This window comes from Plectropomus leopardus, chromosome 18, assembly GCF_008729295.1.
Source record: "Plectropomus leopardus isolate mb chromosome 18, YSFRI_Pleo_2.0, whole genome shotgun sequence".
NCBI lineage: Eukaryota > Metazoa > Chordata > Actinopteri > Perciformes > Serranidae > Plectropomus > Plectropomus leopardus.
The window spans coordinates 13,370,819-13,395,793 of record NC_056480.1 but is presented as its reverse complement, the minus strand read 5'-3'; the positions used below and the strand labels follow the sequence as shown (position 1 = coordinate 13,395,793).

At 39.0% G+C, this 24,975-nt stretch overlaps 3 protein-coding genes across 4 annotated transcripts; all 3 read left to right on the top strand.

Annotated features, from left to right (window-relative positions):
• The first annotated feature begins 367 nt into the window (after window positions 1-367).
• gjb9b (gap junction protein beta 9b) lies at window positions 368-8,224 on the top strand. 2 transcript variants are annotated; one of them, XM_042505990.1, is made up of 3 exons: window positions 368-456; window positions 5,905-6,358; window positions 6,967-8,224. In XM_042505990.1, the coding sequence occupies exons 2-3, from the start codon at window positions 5,969-5,971 to the stop codon at window positions 7,393-7,395; spliced, it is 819 nt and encodes a 272-aa protein (XP_042361924.1). In that variant the 5' UTR covers window positions 368-456; window positions 5,905-5,968; the 3' UTR covers window positions 7,396-8,224. The 2 variants fall into 2 exon arrangements, with proteins under 2 accessions (XP_042361924.1, XP_042361925.1); XM_042505991.1 differs by lacking the exon at window positions 368-456 and adding an exon at window positions 465-5,657.
• A 1,135-nt stretch (window positions 8,225-9,359) lies between these two features.
• Window positions 9,360-16,924, top strand: pef1 (penta-EF-hand domain containing 1). Its single transcript, XM_042505992.1, has 5 exons — window positions 9,360-9,438; window positions 10,976-11,222; window positions 12,960-13,115; window positions 13,470-13,613; window positions 14,313-16,924. The coding sequence occupies exons 1-5, from the start codon at window positions 9,418-9,420 to the stop codon at window positions 14,540-14,542; spliced, it is 798 nt and encodes a 265-aa protein (XP_042361926.1). The 5' UTR covers window positions 9,360-9,417; the 3' UTR covers window positions 14,543-16,924.
• Window positions 16,925-20,961: 4,037 nt separating this feature from the next.
• Window positions 20,962-23,645, top strand: smim12 (small integral membrane protein 12). The gene is made up of 2 exons (XM_042506873.1): window positions 20,962-21,026; window positions 22,602-23,645. The coding sequence occupies exon 2, from the start codon at window positions 22,630-22,632 to the stop codon at window positions 22,900-22,902; it is 273 nt and encodes a 90-aa protein (XP_042362807.1). The 5' UTR covers window positions 20,962-21,026; window positions 22,602-22,629; the 3' UTR covers window positions 22,903-23,645.
• Window positions 23,646-24,975: the final 1,330 nt, after the last annotated feature.

Below are 24,975 nucleotides of genomic sequence, written 5' to 3'. Positions count from 1 at the left end.
GAAACCAGCACATACCTAAGTGTTCACACAAACTGATGTGCATCAGTTCCACATCATATACAATACCATGCAGGTCTGCCACCTGTCTGGTTCGCCACCTGTTGCTTAACTTTCCTTCTGGTCTAACTATCATTATTATCACATCATTTTCCAACCGTCTGTTACACTGTTTCGTTTTTCTGACGTTACCTCTGTCACTCCTCTGTCTTCCTGCATAAAATACCCTGAGGCAGGTCTGCTCATGCAAAACAAGTCCAGATTGAAACTGCCAGTGTATGTCAGTATGCGATGCTCCACCCGTCCCTCCCATTCCTGACTCTTCCAGCAGGTCCACACCTCAAAGCCAACCCCCTTCAAACATATCCAGGTGAGAGAGAGTTAGTTAGCAAACGCACAAGGCCAGCTGGACACACACACACTTGACGGGAAACTTATCACTGCTTTTCTGAGTCTAAGGTAAGGAGATTTGTCTACATGTTTAGGAAAATCTTAGATCAAGAAATTAGATGCAATCTAGATACATTTCATTTTGAAATCAGATGACTAGAAATGATTCAAGAGGACAAAGGACAGTGTAAGAAAAAGGGACAATAAAAGGGCAATAAAAGGGCAAGAATGTTGTTCATTCTGTTCCTTTTCTATCCCGCAGCGAGGGAAGATCTTGTATGTCAAGGAAAGAGCTCAACCCTGGTGTGTACAAAAGAGTGAGATTTGTCAAGACAGATAACTGGAAGCAGTGTGAATATAACTATACACGGATTGCTTGTGCTTTACTCCTCCGGCTGATACGTGTTACCTTGAAAAAATGAAATAAAGTCAGGTTGACGGTAAGAAAGGCAAGATGTGTGAATGACAGGGAAAGACAGAAAAGCAGAGCTGGGAAGAAGAGGAGAAAAAAGCTTTACAAGACAACTTCAACCCCACCTTGTTAGCCAGGAGCATTGACTCATACAGACACTGTAGAGTTGGTGGATAGAAAAGTATTTGCAACTAGCTCAACCTGTAGAGCAAGTCACACTGAAGAGTGTCAGATGAAGTGGTTATGCACACAGGGAGCGAGACAGAGCTGTAGACATAATGGAGATCTGCACTGGCGATCAAGAGACTTCAAACATGTGTAAAGGAGTATTTTCTAACTATCCCTGCTGATGATGCCAAACCTGTTAACGTGATGCTGAGAATGTTTATGGTCATTGAGAACCCAGTGATCTCCATTTTATTTGGCCCAATTCTGGGGGACTTGGAATAAGCCTGACTTATTTCTTCTAGGGTACCAAGTTTGGGCTGATATTGGGCAAAGTCATTTTTGATAAGGGCGTAGTGGTAGCAGTGTCAGAAGCCACAGTCGTTCCAGTTTATGTGGCCCGATTCAGGGGTGTCATTCATCCCGAGTCTTAGCTGCGTCAGGCAACAGGAGTTTGGGCCGATGCTGGACCAGGTCGGTTTTGATAATGACCCACTGATGGTAATGCTGACAGCCAGAATCGGGCCCATTCATTTGAACCTTTTTGTCTAAGTTGGGCAACAGGACGTTGCATGTTACAGCATGCTGAATTTGGGCCAAAGCTGGGCCAGGTCATAGTGGCTGCCTGTGAAAACTCTTGTGCAGTGTGTTAAACACTTAAATAAAGCCAGTGAGTATGAATTTCAGAATCAAATGCATCACCGAACCTTAGGTTTCTTAGTTGAGAAAGCATGATACTATGTCTTGTCTGTCAAAACAAAGCGATAGACAAACACACGGCAAAGAGATAGACGAGGCCCGCTGCTGTCGGCAGGGAAGGCGACATTGCAATCTAGAGCAAATAGGAAAACAAATTGTGGTCCAGCTTTGCCATCTCCCTGAGACAAGATATACTGTTGTCTCTGAGGTTGTTTTTATTTTTCCTATCTAGGCTGAATGTCACCTCAAAGTGTGTATGCATTTTGTATGAAAATGAGGGAGAAATCACACTGATAAATGTTCTATATGTTTGTGCAAAAGCAATGACTGATTAATACCAGTGGTTGTATTAGCCACTTAGAAGGAAAAGGAAAGTGCAGGCAACATCAGCAGTGATTGAACGCGTCTGGCTCTCAGTGGCCCATGTTGTGATTCTGAAGGCATTCAGTTGGTCTTTTTATGCTGTGTAATTTAATAGTCAGAAATGTTGGATGAAAGAGAAAATAGCATCTAATTTGACAGCTCAATAAGTCTACAGTGATGTCAAAAAATGCAGAAGGAAAAGTGTTTCTGAATTCAAATACTCTGGATTAGACGCGACAGAATTGAAATGGAACAGTGGACAGCGAGGCCGTTATTCAGCTTGTTCCCTGTCAAGCTGTGAGCATTCATCAGAATGAGATGTGTAAGAGGAGCTGAAGAGGAATTCTTGAGCAGGCTAGACCCTCCTTATGTTTAAAATTACGTAACAACATCAAATATGTATTTGAAGGATGTTTACACCCCTCACTTAGCAATCTTTTTGGCACTCATTCTGCATATGCATGCACACACCTACATGCAAACACTTCATTTACACACCACCAAACCCCAGAGAGAAAAAGAGACAAATGGGAAGAGGATACACTAGCAGCCCACAGCTGAAGAAATCTGAAAGCACACCCACACACAGAGAAACACAGAAACCCAGCTAACTATGCAGGTCATCCATAACAGCTCCTTCTTTGAAGTCTGCACACGTTCAGACCATTAAATCCGCGTGGTGATATTTTAACTAAAATCGCCTTTCGGTCTCAAAGCATGGGTCCCACGGTACCATCAAGACATGCTTAACATTCACAAATGAAAGGCTATCCCTTAACAGTGCTTTGAAGAACCAAGACTGCAATAAGCACTTGGGATTACAGAGATGGCAGTGGCGGTCTGATCAGCCACTCTGTTCAAACAGCTGACTAATAGAGTTAAGAGTGTTGGTTTGTCTTTTCAGCATAGGGAGGCTCCGCTGATGACTCACTCATTAATGTATAAGGAGTCTGTTGTAAGAAGGCGGCTCTGTGTGAATATGGATCAGTTATGACAGGGAATATGTTTGTGAAAATAATGTATGGTTATTTTGTTGCCTCCCAACTGATCATCACTTCGCAATTGCTTTTTTGTTTGTGATTGTTTCTTCAGCTTCTTGTGGCTGTGGAATGACACAATAGAAAAATGCTACAAGCTTCTTGTAGTTACGCTATTATCTGGTATTACAAATAAAGCATATACAAGAAAGTTTTATTGACATGTGAATGTATTTTTTTAATAACTGTATAATTATCTAATAAAGTTTATTGCAACCAACATTTTCTCAAAATACAGTTTGTATGATATCCTATGGAAATGCATGCAGAACAATTGGTATATCATACAAATTAGCATCCCCCAAAAATGACATTACATCCTTAACATGCAGTTAACTAATTAACACACAGATATGGAGGTTAGGCCTTGGAAATAAAAGTTACTATGGTTAGGATTAGGAAAAAGAAACATGGTGAGGACATACCTTAAAATGACTCAAAACTCACACAGTTTCAAATATGTGTCTTCAGTGAAACGTTTGAGGGGAAAGTCCAGATTACCCATCTACCATCCCAACCTGAGTCCTAACAATACTGCTCAGGACTGCATCCTTGTTTGCGACTGTAACTGCATTGGTCAAGTGATCGCAGCCTTTCAAAATACATGGTACAAGTATGAAAATGGGTGCATTCATTTTTCATAAGAAAACGTACAAACAGTGTGTCGGTGTGCCTTTTCTTCCCCTATGGACAAGTTCTTTCAAAGCACCTGGCTACAAGTTTTTGAAGGTGTGCATGAGCCTCCACATTCTTATGATATTTTCTGATTTGAAATCAACCCCAAGTAGCTCATTTCCAGGTCTTAAAACACCTACACTTTGTGACGCTGCTTAGCGTTTTGTAGTGACACACACAGGGCATCCTTTCTGTATGATGCACAATTGTAAAACATTGTAAAGGTTTATTTACGCTCTTTTTCTATGTACGGAAATAGATTTGTTCATTTCAGATGTTGTGACTGTTACTGCCCACACACTTCCATGTTTCCTATGTTGACATAGTCCGTACATGTATCTAATGTAGCTTAAATGAGCCATAACACGTGGTTAATGTTGTGAAACGTTTCTGGTTAGGTTCAGGCAGCAAAACTACTTGATTGGGTTTAGAAAAAGATCATGTATTGGCTTCAACTGAGTATTTCTTTCATGTATCATAAAGGCACCAAAGATTCCCTTTGGCATCTACATCAGACACCAAGGGGCATTACAAGGCATTGGTATTTGATGCCCTGGGAATGAGAACAGGCTGGATTACCATATGTTAGTGATGGCATTTTTGAAGTCAGTTGAAAAAGTTTAAATAAGTAAAGGACACTTCATCAAATTTACATGTCATGATCAGTCTGTGAACACACTTGAATAATATCTCCTGGGGCTCTGAAGGAGACTCATGACTATGAGACTATGAACCAGAGGATATAACCCTGATGGTGTCATACTGGTGTCATCAAGGTCATGTCATCTTGAATTTAGAGAATACAGATTCAAATCAGAAAGTCTGAATAATAACCTGGCAATGTGAAGTTTAAAAGATGTGGGAGTTTACCAGGCAGGGGGGCACAATAAAGGAAATCTGGCTGCATTATTATGGGAAATGTAGGATCCAGGATTGTATCCAATTTTAGGGACTAAAAGTCAGGATATCTCAGTTGCTGCATTAATTTTGACCCTTCCTTTGCCTCAAGTTTTAGGGAGGTGCAGTATTAATCCATTTAGACCTTGCTGTAATCCTTGTTTTATAAAATGAAATGAAATATAAGTGTGACCTGGTCACAGGATGACAAGACCGGACACAGACTAGAATTTTATGTGGGTCTTTATTCCCTGACTGAACTTATAAAAAAATATATAAGAACTGCATTAGTACTTTAAGTTGAGAACTGTAGACATAGTGCAGTATGGTGTACTTTTCCTTCTAGTTTCAATACAAGAACTCCAAATCATTCACTCCAGCACTCTGATAACAACAGTGCATGAACTCTCTTTGACAAACATACACCTTTAAAATGGCTGTGGAGCTCACTTTCAAAATAGACAGGACTTTCATACTATCCTACATTAACCAAAATGGACTAAGTAGACCAAGGAAAAAATTGTATAGACAAAGGGTCTCTGTAGACAAATGTGCTATAGACAACAGTAGTGGCTTGCTTCTAAATAAAGGAAACAAACACACAGTACAAATCAATACATTTCTTAAGCCACAAAATGTACATTTAGAAACAGAATAATGCAGACTCTAAACTGAAAACAATTTTACAAGAGTCAAAAAATAAAGTCGCCAGATCATACAATCACTTTTGACTCCACTCCACAGCTTGCGCGCAAAGACACACACACTTGGAACCCAACACGGCATAGTAAATACACACATTTCAAATGAACAGTTAGCATATAGCACTGTGCCCTTTAACCTTCACTTCACTCATTATAATTAATCCCCACTTATGCCGCCCTGCTGTGATGGAGAGATGGCACCCAACACGTTTTTACAATCTACAAGATCATCATAACATCAACATGGCTCAGCTAACTTCAACTTCATATGATCTGCTGACGCTACTGACTGTTTTTGCATTACTTTCGTGTTTACAGGTATATTTTCTCCTTTGTTTACAAAGATACACACCTCCGTGGTTTTTCACTTCCATGTGCCATGTTATTAATGCTTTAAGTCCATCATATAGGTTTCTCAAAACCACATACAAACAATCTTTAGTTCACCTGGCTACATATGAAAAGAAAAATGTACAGTCTTCTTTATCTACTAAATATAAAGAAAATGTTTCACTATGTGCTTGAACCTTTTTCCAAATTAATTTGTCTCTCTTTAACTGCTCAGGTTCAGATCACCAAGGACCTCCTCCCACCTGGTCTCTTGAGCTCTTTCATCCAAGGCAGTAGCCATGAACTGGTCTGCATTGGAGGCACTCCTCAGCGGGGTCAACAAGTACTCCACCGTGTTTGGCCGAGTCTGGCTCTCCATGGTTTTTGTGTTCCGGGTGATGGTGTTTGTGGTGGCGGCCCAGCGAGTGTGGGGCGATGAGAGCAAGGACTTTGTCTGCAATACGGCCCAGCCAGGCTGCAACAATGTGTGCTACGACCACATCTTCCCCATCTCTCACATCCGCCTGTGGGCCCTGCAGCTCATCTTCGTCACCTGCCCGTCACTGATGGTGGTGGGGCACGTCAAGTATCGTGAGAAGAAGGACATGCAGTACACTGCCGCACACAAGGGCAGCCATTTGTATGCCAACCCTGGGAAGAAACGCGGGGGGCTGTGGTGGACGTACTTGGTAAGAACAGAGGATTTTAAAGTTTACATCTGTCCCTACTGTAGACGTCATATGTGGATAAAGGGATACAGCTGTGCTTTAGCTTCAACCAAACTGAATTAGTCAATGTTGGAAATGTGAAATATAATAGGCGTGGTTGAGATGCGATATACAAAAGGTGGGAGAAGACATTTGTGTAATTATAATTGATTTGTTTTGAAGAACCAAGTTTCACTGTTTCCTCCAAACTAGACAAAAGCTGTATGAGTTGTGAGCTTGGAATAGGTAAAAATGTTGATTTTTTTAAATTATTATTTTGAACCATGCATTAGTTCAGTTATCTACCTCAAGTTTTCATCAACTGGATATTGTATAATAGATGGACAGGAAAACTGACTTTTGACTTTTGAATCCCAACCCTTTATTTTAAACTTCCTGTTAAATGTGGCTTTTTTTTTTTTTTACCAAGTTCTTCATTGCCTTTTTTCTCTACATTTTTTAAAGACATCAAACCGATTTGCTTAGGGCTCAAAGGTTTAAATATTTGTGAAAGGTGTCTTGAATACATCCCAAGAAAAGTGATGTCCATCCAGGTTTTAAAAGATTAACTCTCATTTATCTTTTTATAGGTGAGTCTGATTTTTAAGGCTGGTTTCGACGCTGGCTTCCTCTACATCCTGTACTACGTCTATGAAGGCTACGACATGCCCCGCCTTTCCAAGTGCTCCCTGGCGCCCTGCCCTAACACGGTGGACTGCTACATATCGCGTCCCACTGAGAAGAAGATCTTCACCCTCTTCATGGTTGTCTCCTCTGCCTTCTGCGTCTTAATGTGCATCTGTGAGATGATTTACCTCATCTGCAAACGCATCCAGAAACTCTTTAAGAGGAAGACCGAGGCAGAGAGGAGGTTGTTTGCCGAGAATCACGAGATGACGCCACTGGCAGCACCCAGGTCGGAGTTCAGGTCCAAAACTTCAATCAGAGTGGATCCTACAGCATCAATCCAGAATCTCAGTAACATCAAGGCTGAAGAGGCGCCAGCTAAGAAAAAATGATGTACAATAAAGCAGCTGCCGTGTTGGAAAAAAAAAACTGAGCAAAGTACTGAAGGGGCCACTGCAAGCAAATGCATTCATCAGACTCTGTAGAGAACTGCTGCACAACACCAAAGAGATAGCCATCAAATTCAGGGATTTCTGAGGCAGCATTTTGTAAATATTATCATGTCTGCAGGAAGTCACACCTCTTGTATGCAAATTTATCCCTCAAAAAGGAGGATTACAGAGAAAGTTAAAGGGTTTAGAATATTTTTTGGAACTGGTGTGTGTGTGTGTGTGTGTGTGTGTGTGTGTGTGTGTGTGTGTGTGTGTGTGTGAATGAATATGGATGTTTGCATGTCTGTATTTGTGTTTTTGTGCCAGAAGTATGTTTAAACTGTTATATCGGGTACTTTGTGAATGACAGTATAAAATGTTGGAAGACACTAAGTGATGTAAATACAGTATCGGGAGCGAACCTTTTCCCTGAACATACACACTCTGCCCCAAACTAAATACAACAATCTCAAATAAACAATACGCACTTTCTTGGGGGCAAGGCAATAATCGGATAAAATCTCTTGAGGGGCTAATTATTCTCAGATATGTAATATGAAGAAAATGCTCTTAATTGTTGTCCCGTTGAGATTTTGTGTTCATGTGCTATGCAATGAAAAAATTTCTTAATGAAGGTATGACATATGTATGAACGCATTCATACCATTGAACAAATATACAAAAGACATTTTTTAGGTGCATATTTTTACCCACAAATTTGGATTTTTATTAAATGAAGACTCCAGATAATTTATATGTATATTGTATTTATTGTTGTGATCTATAAAGTTATTTCACTGTAAAAATATTTCTGCCTAAGTGTCCTTTTTTTTTTTAACTTATCACAGTTATCACACATCAAATAATTTGGAATCAGAATCTGCTTTGATATTTATAAGTAGGCTTATGTATACACAAATACGGAATTTGACTTTGGTTTAATATATAGAGTAAAGTCAGGTAATTTGACGACATTTTGGTAGATTACCAAACAAATCCCCAAAAACTGAAAACACTAGCTTAAGGGTTTCTTTTAAAACTTGTTTATGGATCTTAGCTATATTTCGATGAGGAAATGTGTGACAAAATAAACAGGGGAAGAAGATAATGAGCAGCTTAAGAAGAAATCACCCCCAAATTAGCAGGAAATTAGTAAAAGTTATGATAAAAAATAAATAAATAAAAATTACCAGGAAATTAGGGTAAAAAAGTGTAAGTGGTAAAAATAAAAACAAATAATGCTGTAACATAATTTTAAACATGTTATTTTGATAATATAAATACAGTTTTCTGAACATTTTCCTTTGCTTTAAAAAAAAAAAAAAAGAATTCAAACCACTTTGCTTGGGGTTCAAAGGTTAAAATACTTGTCTGAATGCAGCACAAGAAAAATGATGTCCTTCTAGGTTTCGAATGGTTAAGCCAGAGTCAAATTTCTTGTGTGTGAACAAATACTTGGCCAATAAATCTGGTTGTTATTTAGTTTTGGTGTAAGGTACGGGACAGCCTGAGTGTGAATATACTGCACGGAATAGGACAAGAGCCATTTTGTAAAAAAATGAATAAATAAAAGAAGAAAGAAAGAGAAAAATACAGTAAAATTATACAATAATTAAGCATTAATAAGAGTCTCACAACAGTGCTTTGTGCATTTTAAATTTTTTGTTAATATTTCATTTAGTACTGATGGATCAGATAGAATAAAGTATTATAAATGGACTCCCAGTAAACCCAGTATCTATAAGAGAATGACACAGCGAGTGATTAACTCACAAAGTATTGGGTTGTTTTCATGAGAGTGATTCATACTGACTTGTTCTGACGTCATCGCTTGTTCACTCTGCCGTCCAATCAGAAGCAACACACGCGGGTGCGGCTGTGACGGACCCGGAAATGCACCAATAGCTACCCTGAGCAGCCTGACGGTGCTGTATCCGCCTACACCGCTGCTGCCTTGTTGTAGGAAGTAAAAGTCTGTCAAACATGAGTTTTCACTACGGACAGGTACCGAAATACTGCATTTTGTTTTGTCTGTGTTAATTGCAATAACATGTTAATACAGCTAAATAACTGTACTATCTGTCGTATTGCCGTAATATAACGTAACTAATGGTTTATGACACAATAGCACAAGTAACGTTAGCCAATCATCTGTTTGCTATGGAGAGCAGTAAACAACGTTAACTGCTGATACTTGATAATAACTGTCAATAGTCTATGTTGTTGTGTGTTTTACTAACGAAATATGAAGTGGAACTACGTTAAGATTAATGTAGTTATAGTTGAACAATGTGTGGCTGCTATAATATCCACGTTTTTAATTGAGCAGAACAGTCTTGATCATTTCTTGTGCATTGTTTTAGTACTTTTTCTGAGCAAAATATCACTATAAGGAGTACTTTGAGTGGTGGAAGTAGGAGTAAGTTCCCTCTAAGTGAAATTAACAATGTTTCATTGTAAATATATTAGTCCCGCATTCAAAATTTTACAGTAAACTGAATATTATCAGCAAAATATGAAAGTTCAAACTATGGGAAATGGCCTCATCTAGAGTCTTATGTGAAGCTTTTATGTTATAGTTGGATTATCATGCATTGATCTGTTAGAAACATTGACATGTTGAATTGAGCTAATTTAGCTTTCTTCATACCCTGTGTACATGGTCCTGTATTTTACTTTAAACTAATAAAATGTTTTTAAGTCAAATTGTATCTGCCAGATACATGTAGTGGGCTGAAAATAGGATATTTCCCCCTGAACTGCATTGTGTAGCAGAACGTGAATATAACATGGTTGAGTGCAAGTACTCCAAATTGTAGCTGATGGACTCTCTTGCAGGCAGAGGCCGGCTCGCACAGAATGGACGAATTAAAGCAAACATAAAACATCGTAACAACAAGTAATACAAGCAGACAAATACAAATTTAAGCTAATGGTGTCTTCCAGTACTTTCTTTGGGTGCAGCTCTTGTGAAAAGGCCTATTGTTACCTCAAAACTGTGTTTAAAGGCATATTTCTCTCACAAAATGACCATTTGTAAATCAAGCTATTATAAAAGTATTGGAGTCTGGCTTTGTAGAGCGTATAGATAAGAGTCACTTTCAGTACACTTTTGTATTGTGATGTTTTAATGAATGGATGAGTTCATGAAATACTGAGCATACGACTAGATAAATGAGACTTGGATTAGACTGCATAAGTTGTGTGAGCGTTTGTAAACATATGTTTTGATATAGTTTTGCTGTTGGCTGCTGTTTAAGGGGGTCCCCCGATCAATCAACAAATCAATATGTTCACTGTTTTCTTATGAGGCATGCAAGAAAAAACGGCAGGAATTCAAGGTAACGCGGCCTGACTAATTTATTTTAAAATTGTCATTTTGTTGGTGAGGTATTCCTTTAGGTATAGTACTTGAGTAATTTCTCAGGTGCTTAATTCATCTTAAGAGAGAGGTTGTACAAGGATCCATCTTGCCACACCAATTCATTTTATGCTTTGTACTCATACAGTGTTGTTGAACTTGTCTTGTCTATCACTGTAGGGCTATCCAGGAGGAGGGAACCCACCTCCACGTGCTCCATACGGGGGAGGCAGTGGTCCCTATGGGCCTACCCCGTCAGCTCCATACGGAGGTCCATCGCATCAACCAGGAGTTCCTCATGGTGCTTATGGAGCCCCTGGTCAAGGCGGGCAGTATGGGCATGGACCAGGAGGTGCCCCCGGTGGGTATTATGGGGGTTACGGGGGACAACCTCAAGGAGGACATTATGGACACCATGCTCCTGCAGGTAATTAACAGCTGGAGCTTGCTTCTGCGGCATCTTTGCCTGTGAGATTTGAACAGGCATATTCTGCACATGAGCAGACTGCAGATGGGCTCTCATTCTCCCTTCTTCATTGCCACCTTCTCATTTTCTCTCCCCCTCACTCTCTGGCGGGATGACGGATAGAAAATGACTTGCGTTCCCAGACAGTCATGTAGAGACAGGGTTCAGTTTGTGCCCCTCAGCAGGATTACACGGCTGGAGTGATGACTCCGGTAATACTGAGTGAGGGCTAAACAGCGTAAGAGACAGATGGGTAAAGAGCGTGCTGTGTGTGTATATGTGTGTGTGATTACACTACTTCCTATAGCAGCTCAGTCAAAGTCAGAACCTGAAATCCTATGTTGATATCACTTCTCGCAGGGACAGACTCCATCAGGGTTTGGCTTGAGGTGTCACCTGTACCTCTCTTCCCTTTCATTTCTCTGACGATCAACCCTCCCTCCACTCTTCCCCTCATCTCACACCTTATTTTCTAACTCAGCTTTTCTCTTCCACCATGTTTTCACACTTATTTCCTCTAGCTTAGATCACTTTCCCTCAACCCTTGTCCCTGCAACTACGCTTGTGGTCACAACCTGTGCCCTATGAAACACTGAGCATGTGTAACTCAGGTTGGGGAGGTATTTTTTTAACAGAATAGAAACTGGTTTCACAGCTGTAAGGAGTTTAAAGAGTTTGAGTCACAGGGTGAGTAATTAGTCCGTCGATCCGGTCAGAGCTGATCAGATAAATGAACGAGAGCAGCAGCTGATGTAGAGATGTGTGAAAGCAAACTTTTAGACCCACCTCGATGAACGAGTTTCACTTTCACTGCACTTGGCGTTCTGCTGCTCCGTCTGTGCCCAGAGTGTGCTCTGCACTCTGAGAGCATTGTGCATTGAATAACCAAACAGGATATATATTCCAGTAGCACTCCTAATGAACAGTTCAACTCCAAAACTATAAAATCAGTATGTGGTGGCAGATGTTTTAACCATGGTGGGCTGCCACAAATAGGTGAATGTGTGGGAATAATCAAATGTTATTTAGCTGTCCCAAACCAGTCAAACTGAATGAAATGTTCTTGTTGTTTTGTATATATCTCTTGTCAGCACAGTGCAAGTCACATGTAAATACTGTATCTACTAACTGCATATAAAACGTACTTAGTTGTCCGAATTATATTTCTGCATATCACTTCTGTGTAAAGTATATACTATATTACAGTCATTATATACCGAGCTGTTTTCCAAATCAGTGCCTTCATAACAGCAAGGCTAAAAGATTGAGTCAAGCCGAGATGTATTCTTTTTATGCTCAAGTTTCTGCTTAACAGAGTCAGCACAGTTTCGACTGTCAGACAGTAAAAGTGTGTTTCTTCATCTCTTGATAAATAAGTAATTGTTTTGCATCGGAACGAGTCAGTTGCTTCATTTCCAAGAATCTTTTTCTTGGCTCTTCTTCAATTTCTTTTTTCACATCCATTACTCATCAAAGCCTGAGAGCGTCAGTGAAATAATAACTGGTAAAAAAAAAAAAATGTAATGATGGGAAATAATAAAGAGAATAAATCAAGCTATTAGGCTCAGGCAGATTGAAGAAGAGGAGGTGAGAGAAACAAGCACATGCAAAGAAATCAATCTTGGGCATATTTGGAGTCAGTCTTAGCCCTCCTTTCTTTCAACATCCTATTACGACTCCTATTTTCCCTCTCTGCAGGTAGCATCCCTCCTGGTGTTAACCCAGAGGCGTACCAGTGGTTCCACAGTGTGGACACAGACCGCAGTGGCTTTATCAACCTAAAGGAGCTGAAGCAGGCACTTGTCAACTCCAACTATACTGCTTTTAATGACGAGACCTGCCTCATGATGATCAGTAAGTCATACAGTTGTAGCCAAATGCTCAGCAGTGCGAGTGTGAGGCAGCTCTATGTTTATAAATTGCTTTTTGAAAGTGTTTCTTGAGGCAAAATGACAAAATGTTTAACTATGTAAAAAAAAAACGACTGAGTCATGTTCGTCTTGGTACCTGTTAGTTGCACAAGTATCCAAACATTCCAGTTGTGTTCGCCAGGCAGTGACTAATGTGTTCCATTACCATAATGATATATGTGTGACTCCTGTGAGCTACACAAGGAGATCCAATGCTGAAAATGCACTTCATGTTTGTGTTGTGTTTGGAAAGAAGGTGGAGCTATAAGTCAGTGTTGTGCTTTGTGTTTCCTGTTAGACATGTTTGACAAGACGCGGTCGGGTCGAATCGACCTGTTTGGCTTTTCAGCGCTGTGGGACTTCATACAGCGATGGAGAGTGCTCTTTCAGCAGTACGACAGAGACCGCTCAGGCAATATCAGTGGCACGGAGCTACACCAAGGTATACATGTTTGTGTGTGTGATGCTACAATTAAGTAGCATTTGGGATCATTTTGTAAAAAACAAAAAAAGGAAAAAACCATGACTGGAGCAAAAGATGATTTCAGTGTCATGACAGCAAATTAAAGGAGCAGAGCACTATTTGGCTCATTGCAGAAAGGCCGCTTTGCCAGCTAATGTGTGCACACTTTTTTTCTCTGACAACTTAAGATCCAGAAGTTCAGGAAGTTTTAAACAGGAGCTGAATTACCTGCAGAGGTCTCTTCCTTTCCAAAACAAACAAACCCTGTAATTTTAAGTAAAACCACTAAATAAAGCAGTTTCAAGTTTAAAAATTCAGTGTTTTTCTGATGCTGCTTATTGCGGAGTGGCTGCTTACCACAGTGGCCAATGCAAAAACGTGAATGGCACTATCTAGAATCAGTGTTTGGGTTATCACTTCTGGGCTACTGTAGAAATATGGCGATCTCCACAGACCCGCTCCTCATGTAGATATAAACGTCTCATTTTAAAATAACGAAAACACAACAATTCTTATTTTCAGGTGATTAAATACTAAATAAAACAAACTTACTATATTTCATATAGTTCATTTCTGCCAATATATTCCCTAAATCCTTCACACTGAATCTTAATACGGAAATAAAACCCAAGATTCTCAGCAGAGAAACAAAAATGAACTCCTGTGTTCTTTTCCCAGCACTTGCTCAGATGGGTTACAACCTGAGTCCCCAGTTTTCTGAGCACTTGGTTCAACGCTTCGCCCTGCGAGGCGCACGACCCGGCATCCAGCTGGACCGCTTCATCCAGGTGTGCACCCAGCTCCAGAGCATGACGCAAGTCTTCAGAGAGAGGGACACGACCATGACGGGCAACATCCGACTCAACTATGAGGATTTCCTCTCCGGGGCCGTCACCAGGCTCATGTGAGCCTCATTGCTTTGGCCACTCCCTCTGTGCTGTGAATTCACAGTATCATTCCATGTTCAGGTCATAGTTTTGCTCAGTGCTTTACCAGAAGTGCCCCTGCCTGTCAGTGTATGTACAGTATATCAGCCAGATCAAATTATTCCATGGCTTGTTGCTGTAAATAGATAATGCTTTAGACCATGTACTTGAAATAAATCAGTGGTTATTATAAAGGCAGCTGAAGCCTTTACTAGATGGCTTGACTTTCACCAGGGGGTCAGTTCAGCACGTCATTGTGAAAGCGATCATTTAGAAGGCGACCGATGTCATAATTTTACCACATATGCCTTAGTGGCAAAGTTTCTTGTTTACGTGTACCAGTATTTGATTAAAACTTTGAATAGTTTACCTGAGATACAAGAGAGTAGACTCGATTACACATGCCCCGAAAAACCCCACTTACCACATATCTGTCATGTCTTTATCAGTCTTTTTTAGAGAAGGTGACAGATAATTAGTTAAAGAATGAAAAAAAATACACCAGAAAGTCTCTGCATTCAACTGACTGACAATGATTGTCCTGTGAATTTGCTCACATGCAGCATTAAAGGGTAACTTCCGTATTTTTCAACCAGGACATTTTTCATGTTTCTTGTGTGTGACTAATGGGAGCAAGCAAGGTGGAAGGCACTCAGATCCAGAGGGCTTTTACAGGTGCTGGATCAAAAAAAAAAATCAAGGCAAGAATCAAACAAAAGATCGGCACACTGTATGAAATGCTCCTAGTAACTTTTAATTGCGCAGCATTTTGATGTAACAGAGATCTTCGTAAGGCATTTTCAAATCATTATCACAAAGCAGAGCAAGCAATATAAAGACAAGCACATTCATCTCCCAGGTGATTGTGATCCACTTGATTGAGAGACAATCCACTTTCAGGCTGAGACAACCAGATTGGACCAATGAGAGCAGGGCTGACGGGCACACTCTGACACTCCCACACGGAGGACTGAACATGTCTCATGTGACCAATGGGAACATCAGGAGTGCTGGAGCTGGAAGCAGTGACACAGGCTGCAATATAACCACTTGGGGCATTTGTGTACCATCAATTTACATCCTCTTTTTGCCACTGACAGGCTCAGATTATTATTAAGTGTCAAAAAGACAATGCAAACGATCTCTACAGAGATAGACCTTTCTGTTATAGACCTTTCTGAGATAGACCAGGACGGCTTTTGTGATTTTTATTTTTTTTCTGTCAACTTTGAATGAAGCATGTTTTGCAAAGATAGACATACTTTTTCATTAAATGGATTCTGGTTGGTTTGGCAATGGCAATTTTGGGTCTGTTTCCGGTTAGGGAAAAAGGATCTCACTGTTTGACAAAAAGCTCTGTCTCTGTAGGATTCTTTCTGTTATGTTGTGAGACTTTTTATTTAATAATCTGAGCCTGTCAGTGGAAAAACAAGCACTTTTGTTGTAAGTAAATTGATGGTGCACAATTGTCTCCAGTGGTTACATCGCAGACTTTTTCATGCCTCTTACTCAGTACTGGCCCCATTTCAAAAACTGTTGTTCGCATTAGTCACCCAGACACAAAAACATGGGAAAATAGGGTCCAGGTTGGAAAATACCAAAGTTACCCGTTAACAAATTAATATGCCATTAAAACTATTTTCCATTGAAGCTTTTAAATGTATGCATATCAATATTATTCAGCATTGAGGGTATTTGGGCTGAGGGTATTTCCATGCAATAGTTGCACATTGTATTTAATATTCCATTATATTATAGTATGTGCAATTAAACAAAATGGGGCCACATTTTATAATATCATAATAATGCTACTCCCACACATAGTTGGGTGTCACTGTTTTTAAGTCAAATGAATCTGCCAGATACATGTAGTGGGCTGAAAATAGGATATTTCCCCCTGAATTGCATTGTGTAGCAGAACATGAATATAACATGGTTGAGTGCAAGTACTCCAAATTGCAGCTGATGGACTCTCTTGCAGGCAGAGGCCGGCTCTCACAGAATGGACGAATTAAAGCAAACATAAAACATCGTAACAACAAGTAATACAAGCAGACAAATACAAATTTAAGCTAACATAGTTGGGTGTTAAGAATAAAATGAATTTATTTTTTGATAAATTGCACCCATGTGAGCCAGTTTCAAACATAAATAAAAATATGTGACCAAAGAATAAAGTGACCCAAAAGCAATAAACATGTTCCCTATTATGTTTGCCACTTTGTCCTCAAAAAAATGGGATCTAAAGTGATTGCAGGACCACTACTTGAGGAGATAATACACTGAGGTTAATGATCTGAAAATCAGAAAAAAATGCCAAAATGATTCTTCATGCCAAGAACAAATAAATGCTTTTCTATCACATTTTGATGTTTTGATGTCTTGATTGAAAACGGCAAAAGAACAGTAACTGAGAACTTACACAGAGTGAAATCTCTTCAGAATTGGTATTTTGTCTCAGTGCAGTTGTCATTATAGTGGGTTGTATTTTTTCTTTAACAGCAGCAACTAGTTGATATCCAAACCCTGCTCATGACCTTTGACCTCAAAATGCCCCAGATTGGTTACTGATTTCTTCCATGTTGAGCAGATTGGCTGTGCACAAAAGAGCAAAAGAGCCTCTGTCTTCCCCTTTCACATCTGGTGCTTCTTTCCCTCCCCATCTGTTGCTCTGCTTGATGGCAGTCTGTGTCAGGAGTCCTCCTGCTCCTCCTCGTCTCTTTCCAAACCAGAGGCAATCCATCATATTCTCCTGTGCATCTTTTTTGGTCATATCTCCCATCCCACTGCTCCTTAACACTTGCCCTCTGTCTTAATCTGAGGCTAGACTTAGCTGTCCCAGCTCCTTAACTCTTTGAAACCTGGAGCAACATCCCTTTTCTTGTGCTGCATTCACACACCTTTCACAAGTATTTCAACCTTTGAAATCTGAGAAAACTGTTTAGCTTCCTTTTGAAAACATGGGGTAAAAAAGGCAATGAGTGATTTTTGGACAAGAACTGTGCCACAAATTATAATAAAGCAATAGATTTGGAATTTGGATTTAAAAATTTCCAAAAACTTTATAATTTTATAATTATTATAATTATATATTTAAAATTATTTTACAGAACTACTTTTTTAGTGTGTTTTTTTCAGGTCATCTCTGTGTTTTGTTTTGTTTTTTGTATTTTTTTCTTTTTTTCTAAGTATTTTTCTAGTACTTTCTTTATGGAAAAAAACAAACTTATTTCTGGGTCATTTCTTCTGATGTTGCTCATTGTATTTTTCCATATTTTTGAAAGAAAACAAGCCACTTTTCCCAGGTTTCAAAGGGTTTAGCACACTTTGTGTCACATTCTCCCTGCTGTCTGACAATAATCCTGAACATAGATGCAGTCTATGTCTTCGTGTCTGGACCGCTTTCAAGTTTGGGCACTGAAGAGTTTGGCCAAAAGTGCACCATGCTTGTAGGTTTCAGCCCATGGAGAGCACTTCAGCAGCCCTTTCCCTGGCTCATGTGATTCAGTAGTGATTTAACCAAAGTCCTGATTGTCATTTCCTGTGTAATGAGGAAATTTCTCACCACTGACCATGCCTGACATCTGTAATTAACTCGGGCAAACAGAGCAGGCCTGCAGGGCTCCAGTTAGTGAGGATGTAACGCTCCACTCTGTCAGCCCCAGTTTGTGATTGAGATTGATAAGATGGTTGTTTTTTTCATATAAAACTCTTGGCTAGTGCAGCTCTAAATCTCATTTACTAATGAACAGGAGCTGATGAAATAATCCTGGCACTGCTGAGGTCGTTGGTAAAACAGAACTGGCACTAGTAATGTTGTTTTCCCGCAGGGGGGATGAGCACATTTCACTTTATCTGACAGGACTGATCAAATGCCAGTTCTGGCAACTAAAAGATGGACAGCATAGAGGGAGGAACTGCTTAAAAGAATCATTTTGAAGCATGAAGCAGAATCACCCACGCAGAATCCTCAATCACAATAATTGAAACAGTCATTTGAAGTAACATGAAAATATAGATAGAGCTCTTTTTTTTTTTTAACCCTCTGCACAAATGACCAATGAGTCAGAGCTGGTCATCGCTTCATGACAGGCTGCATTCCAGACGCTATAGATCAGCCCGGCGCTCTGCATGGTATAGTTTTGTGGAAAACTTTTGGGCCTGGGAGCTGAAATATCAGTGTCATCAATCATATGGAGCCTTGCAAAGAACGCTTAACGATTCAGTACCCAGAAACTACAGTAGCATATTTTCTTCCCCCGATAGTCAACACTGCAATTTATGGTTTCCTGCTGGGTGGCTGAAATGTACACAATTTCTTTGCATCCCTCATAAGCAGTTAAAGTAAACAAAAGCAAAAACTTCTGAAACTGTTTTTGTCTTCATACAGTTTACCAAGCCTCTGAAAGTGTATCTGTCTTTATATGCCAAACGGCGCTTTCACAACTAAAAGAAAGAGGTTTGTCATCCAAGAGAGGTAGCTCACGCCCTGTCGGTGTATGACACAGTACTAGTGACAGATCTGACAGCCTTTCATGAGGATTTTATGCAGGAATGCCACTGATGTTTGAACACAGAAAGAGATGGTATTTTTTTAAGGCTTCGAGAAGTCATAGAGGGGATAAACATGCATGTATTCAAGAGCACCCTTTGACTGTACAGTCACAAAGCACATGCTTCGATGTTCATTCATCCATAAACCTTTTGAAACCTGGGTCTTGTGTTGCATTCAGAAGTATTTCAACATTTGAAACACAGTAGTTAATCCTTCAAGGGAAAAAGAAATTGAGCAACCAGGTAAGAAAAGTCCCACAAATCACAAGAAATGTCAACAAACTATATTTATGAATAGTATATATGCTTTAGTGAGCATTTTATCCTGGCTTTTCAAAATCTACTGATTTCTTGTGGTTTGTGGGACTTTTCTTCTTCTTCTTCTTCTTATTTGTATAATTTTTATTTTATTTTTTTTACTTTCCATTTTTCTATAGATTTTCAGGTAAATTTCTTTGTATTTTGGGTCATTTCTTCTTGGGTTGCTCACTGTCCTCTTCAAGTTTTTGAAAGAATTCAAGCTAATTTGCTCAAAGGATTAACCAAAAGGGTGGAGGAGGCTGGAGCCTATCCCAGTTGACACTTGGCCAGAGCAATGTGCACCCTGGACAGGTTGCCAGACTATCACGGGGCTGACAGACAACCATTCATGCTCACATTCAGACCTACGGGCAATTTAGAGTCACCAATGAACCTTGTCTTTGGAGTGAGGGAGAGTGGAGGAGAATATATTTGAATAATATATAACTTATTCTCGTGTAGAAATTGTTATTTTATGGAGCTAAATCAGGGCCAAATGTTTTTATAATTTAAACAAAGAAACTGAAGTTGAAAAACTAAAATTTGACACTGAAAAGTTAAGTTTTGGGTTTTAATTTTGAAAAATATGAAAATGTATTCAAACTAAAAATAAGTGTAGGAAAAGGCTTTTTTCAGTTAAATATAATTTTTATTCAGTTCTGGAATTCTTTTGAATTAATTATTTATCTTAATTTTTCACTTTCATGCATATTTTAACATTTTTTTTAATTTTTGACATCTTTTTTTCACACTCCACCTCCACATACACTGTGAGCGCAACGTAATATCACCTTGTGATGGAGTCTGCTTCACCAGGACAACATGCCGACTCCAGCGCTCAGGTAAGAAATGTAAGCTATTTTTGAACAGATACATAAGGAAATTATAATTTTTGTATGTAACCAGACTGAGTCTGACCTCAATCTCATTTTCTGTTGCAGTGAGTCCAGATTTTAATTATCTTAAATAAAATTTAGTCTACTCTACTTAGGTTTATTTTTTACTGCCTCTATAGTATTTATTTTTAAATATTAATTATTTATTCGTATCAACCAGAACCAGTTGTAGTAGCATGTTAACTGTTTGAAACCCAGGTAAATTGGTTTAATTTCTTTTTAAAAACATGGAAAGAAGGCAACAAGCAATTTCAGAATAAATGACCCAGAAATTATTAAAAAATACAAGAAATTTGCCCTTTTTAAAAAAGAAATTTAAATCTACTAATTTCTTGCAATTTTCTTTTTCATTTCTTGCTCATTGTTTTTTTTTTCTCCATGTTTTTGAGAGAAATTAAACCAATTTGCTCGGGTTTCAAAGGTTTACGTGTATACATATGAAAAGCCATGTGAAAGTGATGTCAATCCAGGTTTCAAAGGGTTAATCTTCTTTACGTTTCCTAAAACAAACAGGAAAAAATGTAGATGCATGTTTTGGCATCCCTGATCTTGAAGTAGTGCATTATTTTAACCACTGGGCGATGCTAAAACCTCGAGAAATGCAGGTAAACCTCCAAGCAAAGCTCATCAGCCAATCAAGTTTAACCAGGAAGCTTGCACGCCGTCGCACAGATATTGCGTTATTACACTGCTGCACCAACGTGCTAACGGTAAAGGTGAGTGAAGACTAATGAATGAAATTAGTGTCATAATTGAAATATTACAGAGATAAACACCACACGGACTCTTTTGTAGCAGACGTAGCACGTGCAGGTTTAGTTTTAGAGTGTCACTAGTCGGTTGAAACGCTTCTTATTATAAAGTTACCTTATGGTAGCCGGTTACAAGCAGTTTCGAGTCATGACTTTTACGCAATAACATTTGTTACACAATTAAATACCATGCTTCAGTCACGATTTAATAGTTATGAAACATTTTTTTTAATATTTCGGGACGCTTTGTGAGTTCATTAAAAACCCCCGTGCCTCGTTATTGACTTGTTATGTTACCGGTTAGCCGACGCTATGCCAAAGTCCATAGCAAATTTTACCATTTAATGTTTATTTCCGATGTATACAGTGAGCTCTATAGTGTAGGACTTAAATAAATGCACTTTTCAAATCGAGGCGAATCGCTTCTCATTTCGGCTAGAAGCAACATGTAAACAAACGCATATTGACATGTATTTTTAACTTATAAATGTAAAACCACAGCTTTATTTTCCTTGAAAGAACGTAGCGTTTAGCGTTGCTAGTCATATTAAAGTTGACAGTAACGTTAACGTTATGCTGCAATGCTAATATAGTGTGTGTTTTAGCTGTTGACATCTCTTTAGTTATCTGCATTCGGACTTAAAACGTTTGCATTGTTTTGCTGTGGGCCTTTCCATTGAGTCCGCCATTAATTTTGTAAGCTATGTACTCTCTGCTGTTGTTGGTTAGCGAAAAGAAAAGGTGAAGAGGGCATGAGAAGGACAGATAGGCCTTTATGTCTGGGATCTGCTAGACTCCCTTTGGCTGGCCTAAACCCAATACAACACATTACATAATGTATGTATGTGTGGTTACAGTCAATTTCTGACATCTTTGCTATCAACGCTATATAAAGAAAGGCCCTTTGAATTCATTTTATGACCAATAAAGCCAAATTTTACCTCATTAGATTTGAAATTATGATTTCAAAATGTGAAAAACACTTTCTTTGCAATTTCTTTCTCCTGTGTTTTGAAACCTGATGCAACATAAAGTGTTATTTTTAAGACATAAGTACTTTTATATGGGTAGTGTTCTGTTATTGAATTCTGTTATTGAATTCTTCTGTTAACAGAGGGACATTTGAGTAGTTGTGTTATGTATTTATTTTAAATCATCCTCTAAACCCCAAAACCTAAAGTAGGTTTCAAAGGCATGTTTTCTCTAAAAATCTCCAAAGTCGCACCATTTATCATAGGAATTTGTGAAGTATGGTTATTTTTGGTGAAGGGAGGGCCATGTATTTTATCTCAGTCACTCAGGGAGGCTCAAGAAAAAATATCTGTAGCTCCGGGGAGGGTCATGATATGAAAAAAATGTCGTGGCACCCCAGCCACCACCCTTCTTTTATAAATAAAGTACCGTCTCTAACATGTTGTTAGTATAAAATGAAAGCTTTGTTATGTGCAAACAGTTTTCCACTTTTGCCTCTTACTGTTGTATAACATTGCAATCAACCGTTACTGTGAGCTAAAAAACTTTTTTTTTCCCCCTGTGGAGCTCCCGGCAGCCAAAGCGGACTGCAGTCATGTGGCCTGTAGTTTGGACAGCGGTACGGACCTATGCTCCTTACGTCACCTTCCCCGTGGCCTTTGTGGTGGGTGCAGTGGGCTACCACCTGGAGTGGTTTATCAGGGGGACCCCTAAACCTCGGGAGGAGAAGGGCATCCTGGAACTGAGGGAGGAGAGGAAGCTGCAGGAACAAGAGGGTATGGACAGCACCCAGGTGCTTAGCCTCAAAGAGAAACTGGAGTTCACACCTAGAGCGGCTCTGAACAGGAACCGATCTGAAAAGAGCTAACCCCCCATTGGTGTGAGAGATTTGCGTTTACCCTTTCTCGACAGGACGATGACGGACAAAAACACGAATACTTCCCATTCACTTCAGCCACGCATCCTCACTCCTGCATCACCTTGCATGTGTAAATATCCAATACTTTTTAAAAGCTAGTGGCTAATTAAAAAAAAACCATATATTTGGTCTTTTATGGAGTCAAAATAGCTTATATGTGCTGGATGTGATTTTTTGACCTTGTGCCTGTTCATGCATTGCTCAACAACTGTGATTACAACACTTGAAATACGGACTCAAGCTTTGAACTGATGACATGATTGGGTGTTTTCTTGTTTTATTTATATTTAGTTGTGGTATATGACACATGTTCTCATGTCTTAGCTGTTAAATCAAACACAGATGATGCAAGACAAACAATCTTCATGTTCCAAATCTGTCAAAAAGTGTTTCTCCTTTAATCATTTCTGTATGTAGAGAGAGGACTTTTTGATTGTGAACATAAAAGCGGAGGAAGAGACGAGAGAGATGTCTTTGTTGTAGTTCTTTTTATCTCATGTAACCTTTGATGGTATGTGACAACGTGAGGCAACGGTGTGGGAGGTCTCTCAGGAAGTTTAGGCTGCTTCGTCCTATTGTCTAGAAAATGTACACAATACTTTCATTTTAGAAAGTATGGATGGTTTGCACACCAAGTTTTAATTTTGTGTGAAAACTATAATGAATAAAGGAAATTTGTCTGTTTGCTGAAAGTGCACATTTGAGTTAATGCTTGCATCTTCCCTCAAGAACCGTATCAGCGAATTTATGATATCACCAGCTCCTGCCTCTGGTTTCTTCAAACAAAGTAATAAATCAAAAGTTTCAGTTTTATCACATTTGTTTAGGCAGCATGGTTTCACATTTACTTTTGAACAAATACCTGATTTCAGTCGATTATGAAACAGCACTGCTGCCAAGGACAGAATGTAACATCAAAGTTAAAGGAAGGAAGTAATGACTCCGCTTGTTCAGCTTCAAGAAGGAAATGATTTTCGAGGGAACGCAGTAGACAAAGCAATGATAAATAGGGAAACGGACAACTCATTCCCATTAGGATTTTTATTTGTTGAAATTTTTGTGTTCTCCCTCTGGTATGACATGCAACGATGAGAAAAAGACCAAAACCTATTAAAAAATCTGGATTTTTCAGTCCGTCTGTAAGCAGAAAATCCTGAAGCCCAAACCTCCAAAAGGATTGATCAAAATAGGGTAAACCAAATGTCTATATTGTTATAGGTATAATGATGATGGTATAATGATTTTAGATGAGAATTCATCAGGTACTGAGAACCGTCACAATCTGTGAGGGCCATTATCACAATTTAATTTTCACTATAAAGATTCATTTTCCTGTATATGATAAATGTAAAGCAGTCAGTGCTCTTTAAAAACAACCTTAAACCTTTGTTAAAAGGTTAAAAGGCCAATGGAACCATAAAACATGACATACTATGAAAGATTGTAGGTTGCTGTTTGTAAACACACTCGCCCGTAAAAGTAAAAGCTAAACCCAGATTCACTCTGGTTTATAGTAAATGGACTTGCATATTCACCACCACATTTATAGGCTATTATACAAGTCATCAGGGGCAATTTGGGGTTCAGTATACAAGTATACTTGGACATGTTGACTGGAGGAACCAAGAGCCATACCTTTTAGTGTTTCGCCTCACTATATTAGTGTCTTTCAGCAGTGTGTCTCTTGGATGCCTGCTGCTTATCTTCTGACAAAAGGTCGCCATGGTTTTATGAAATATGACGTCACCTAAGCAATGCTGGGATACACACCCATACGTCTGAACACAGAAAATAAAAAGAGAATGAAAAAATACAGGCAGACGGCAGGTTGTTTTTTAGGAAAATACTGCTTTGTATATCTTTAACTATCTTTAACTACAATGGCCATTCAACATTTGAACATTGAAATGTACGATTTGTGCTAGAGAGTATATTTAAGTGGATTGAAACCATTGAATGTATTTGGAATAAGTTCATTTGTGAAGGTGAACTACAAACTAAAATTGTCTACTGAAAAATCAT

Excerpts from the sequence above, each read along its gene's own strand:
- gjb9b (XM_042505990.1), top strand. The coding sequence starts at position 5,969 with ATGAACTGGTCTGCATTGGAGGCACTCCTCAGCGGGGTCAACAAGTAC. Across the intron at positions 6,359-6,966 it reads GGCTGTGGTGGACGTACTTG|GTGAGTCTGATTTTTAAGGC; the intron begins GTAAGAACAGAG and ends ATCTTTTTATAG.
- pef1 (XM_042505992.1), top strand. The coding sequence starts at position 9,418 with ATGAGTTTTCACTACGGACAG. Across the intron at positions 9,439-10,975 it reads TGAGTTTTCACTACGGACAG|GGCTATCCAGGAGGAGGGAA; the intron begins GTACCGAAATAC and ends CTATCACTGTAG. Across the intron at positions 13,116-13,469 it reads GACCTGCCTCATGATGATCA|ACATGTTTGACAAGACGCGG; the intron begins GTAAGTCATACA and ends GTTTCCTGTTAG.
- smim12 (XM_042506873.1), top strand. The coding sequence starts at position 22,630 with ATGTGGCCTGTAGTTTGGACAGCGGTACGGACCTATGCTCCTTACGTC.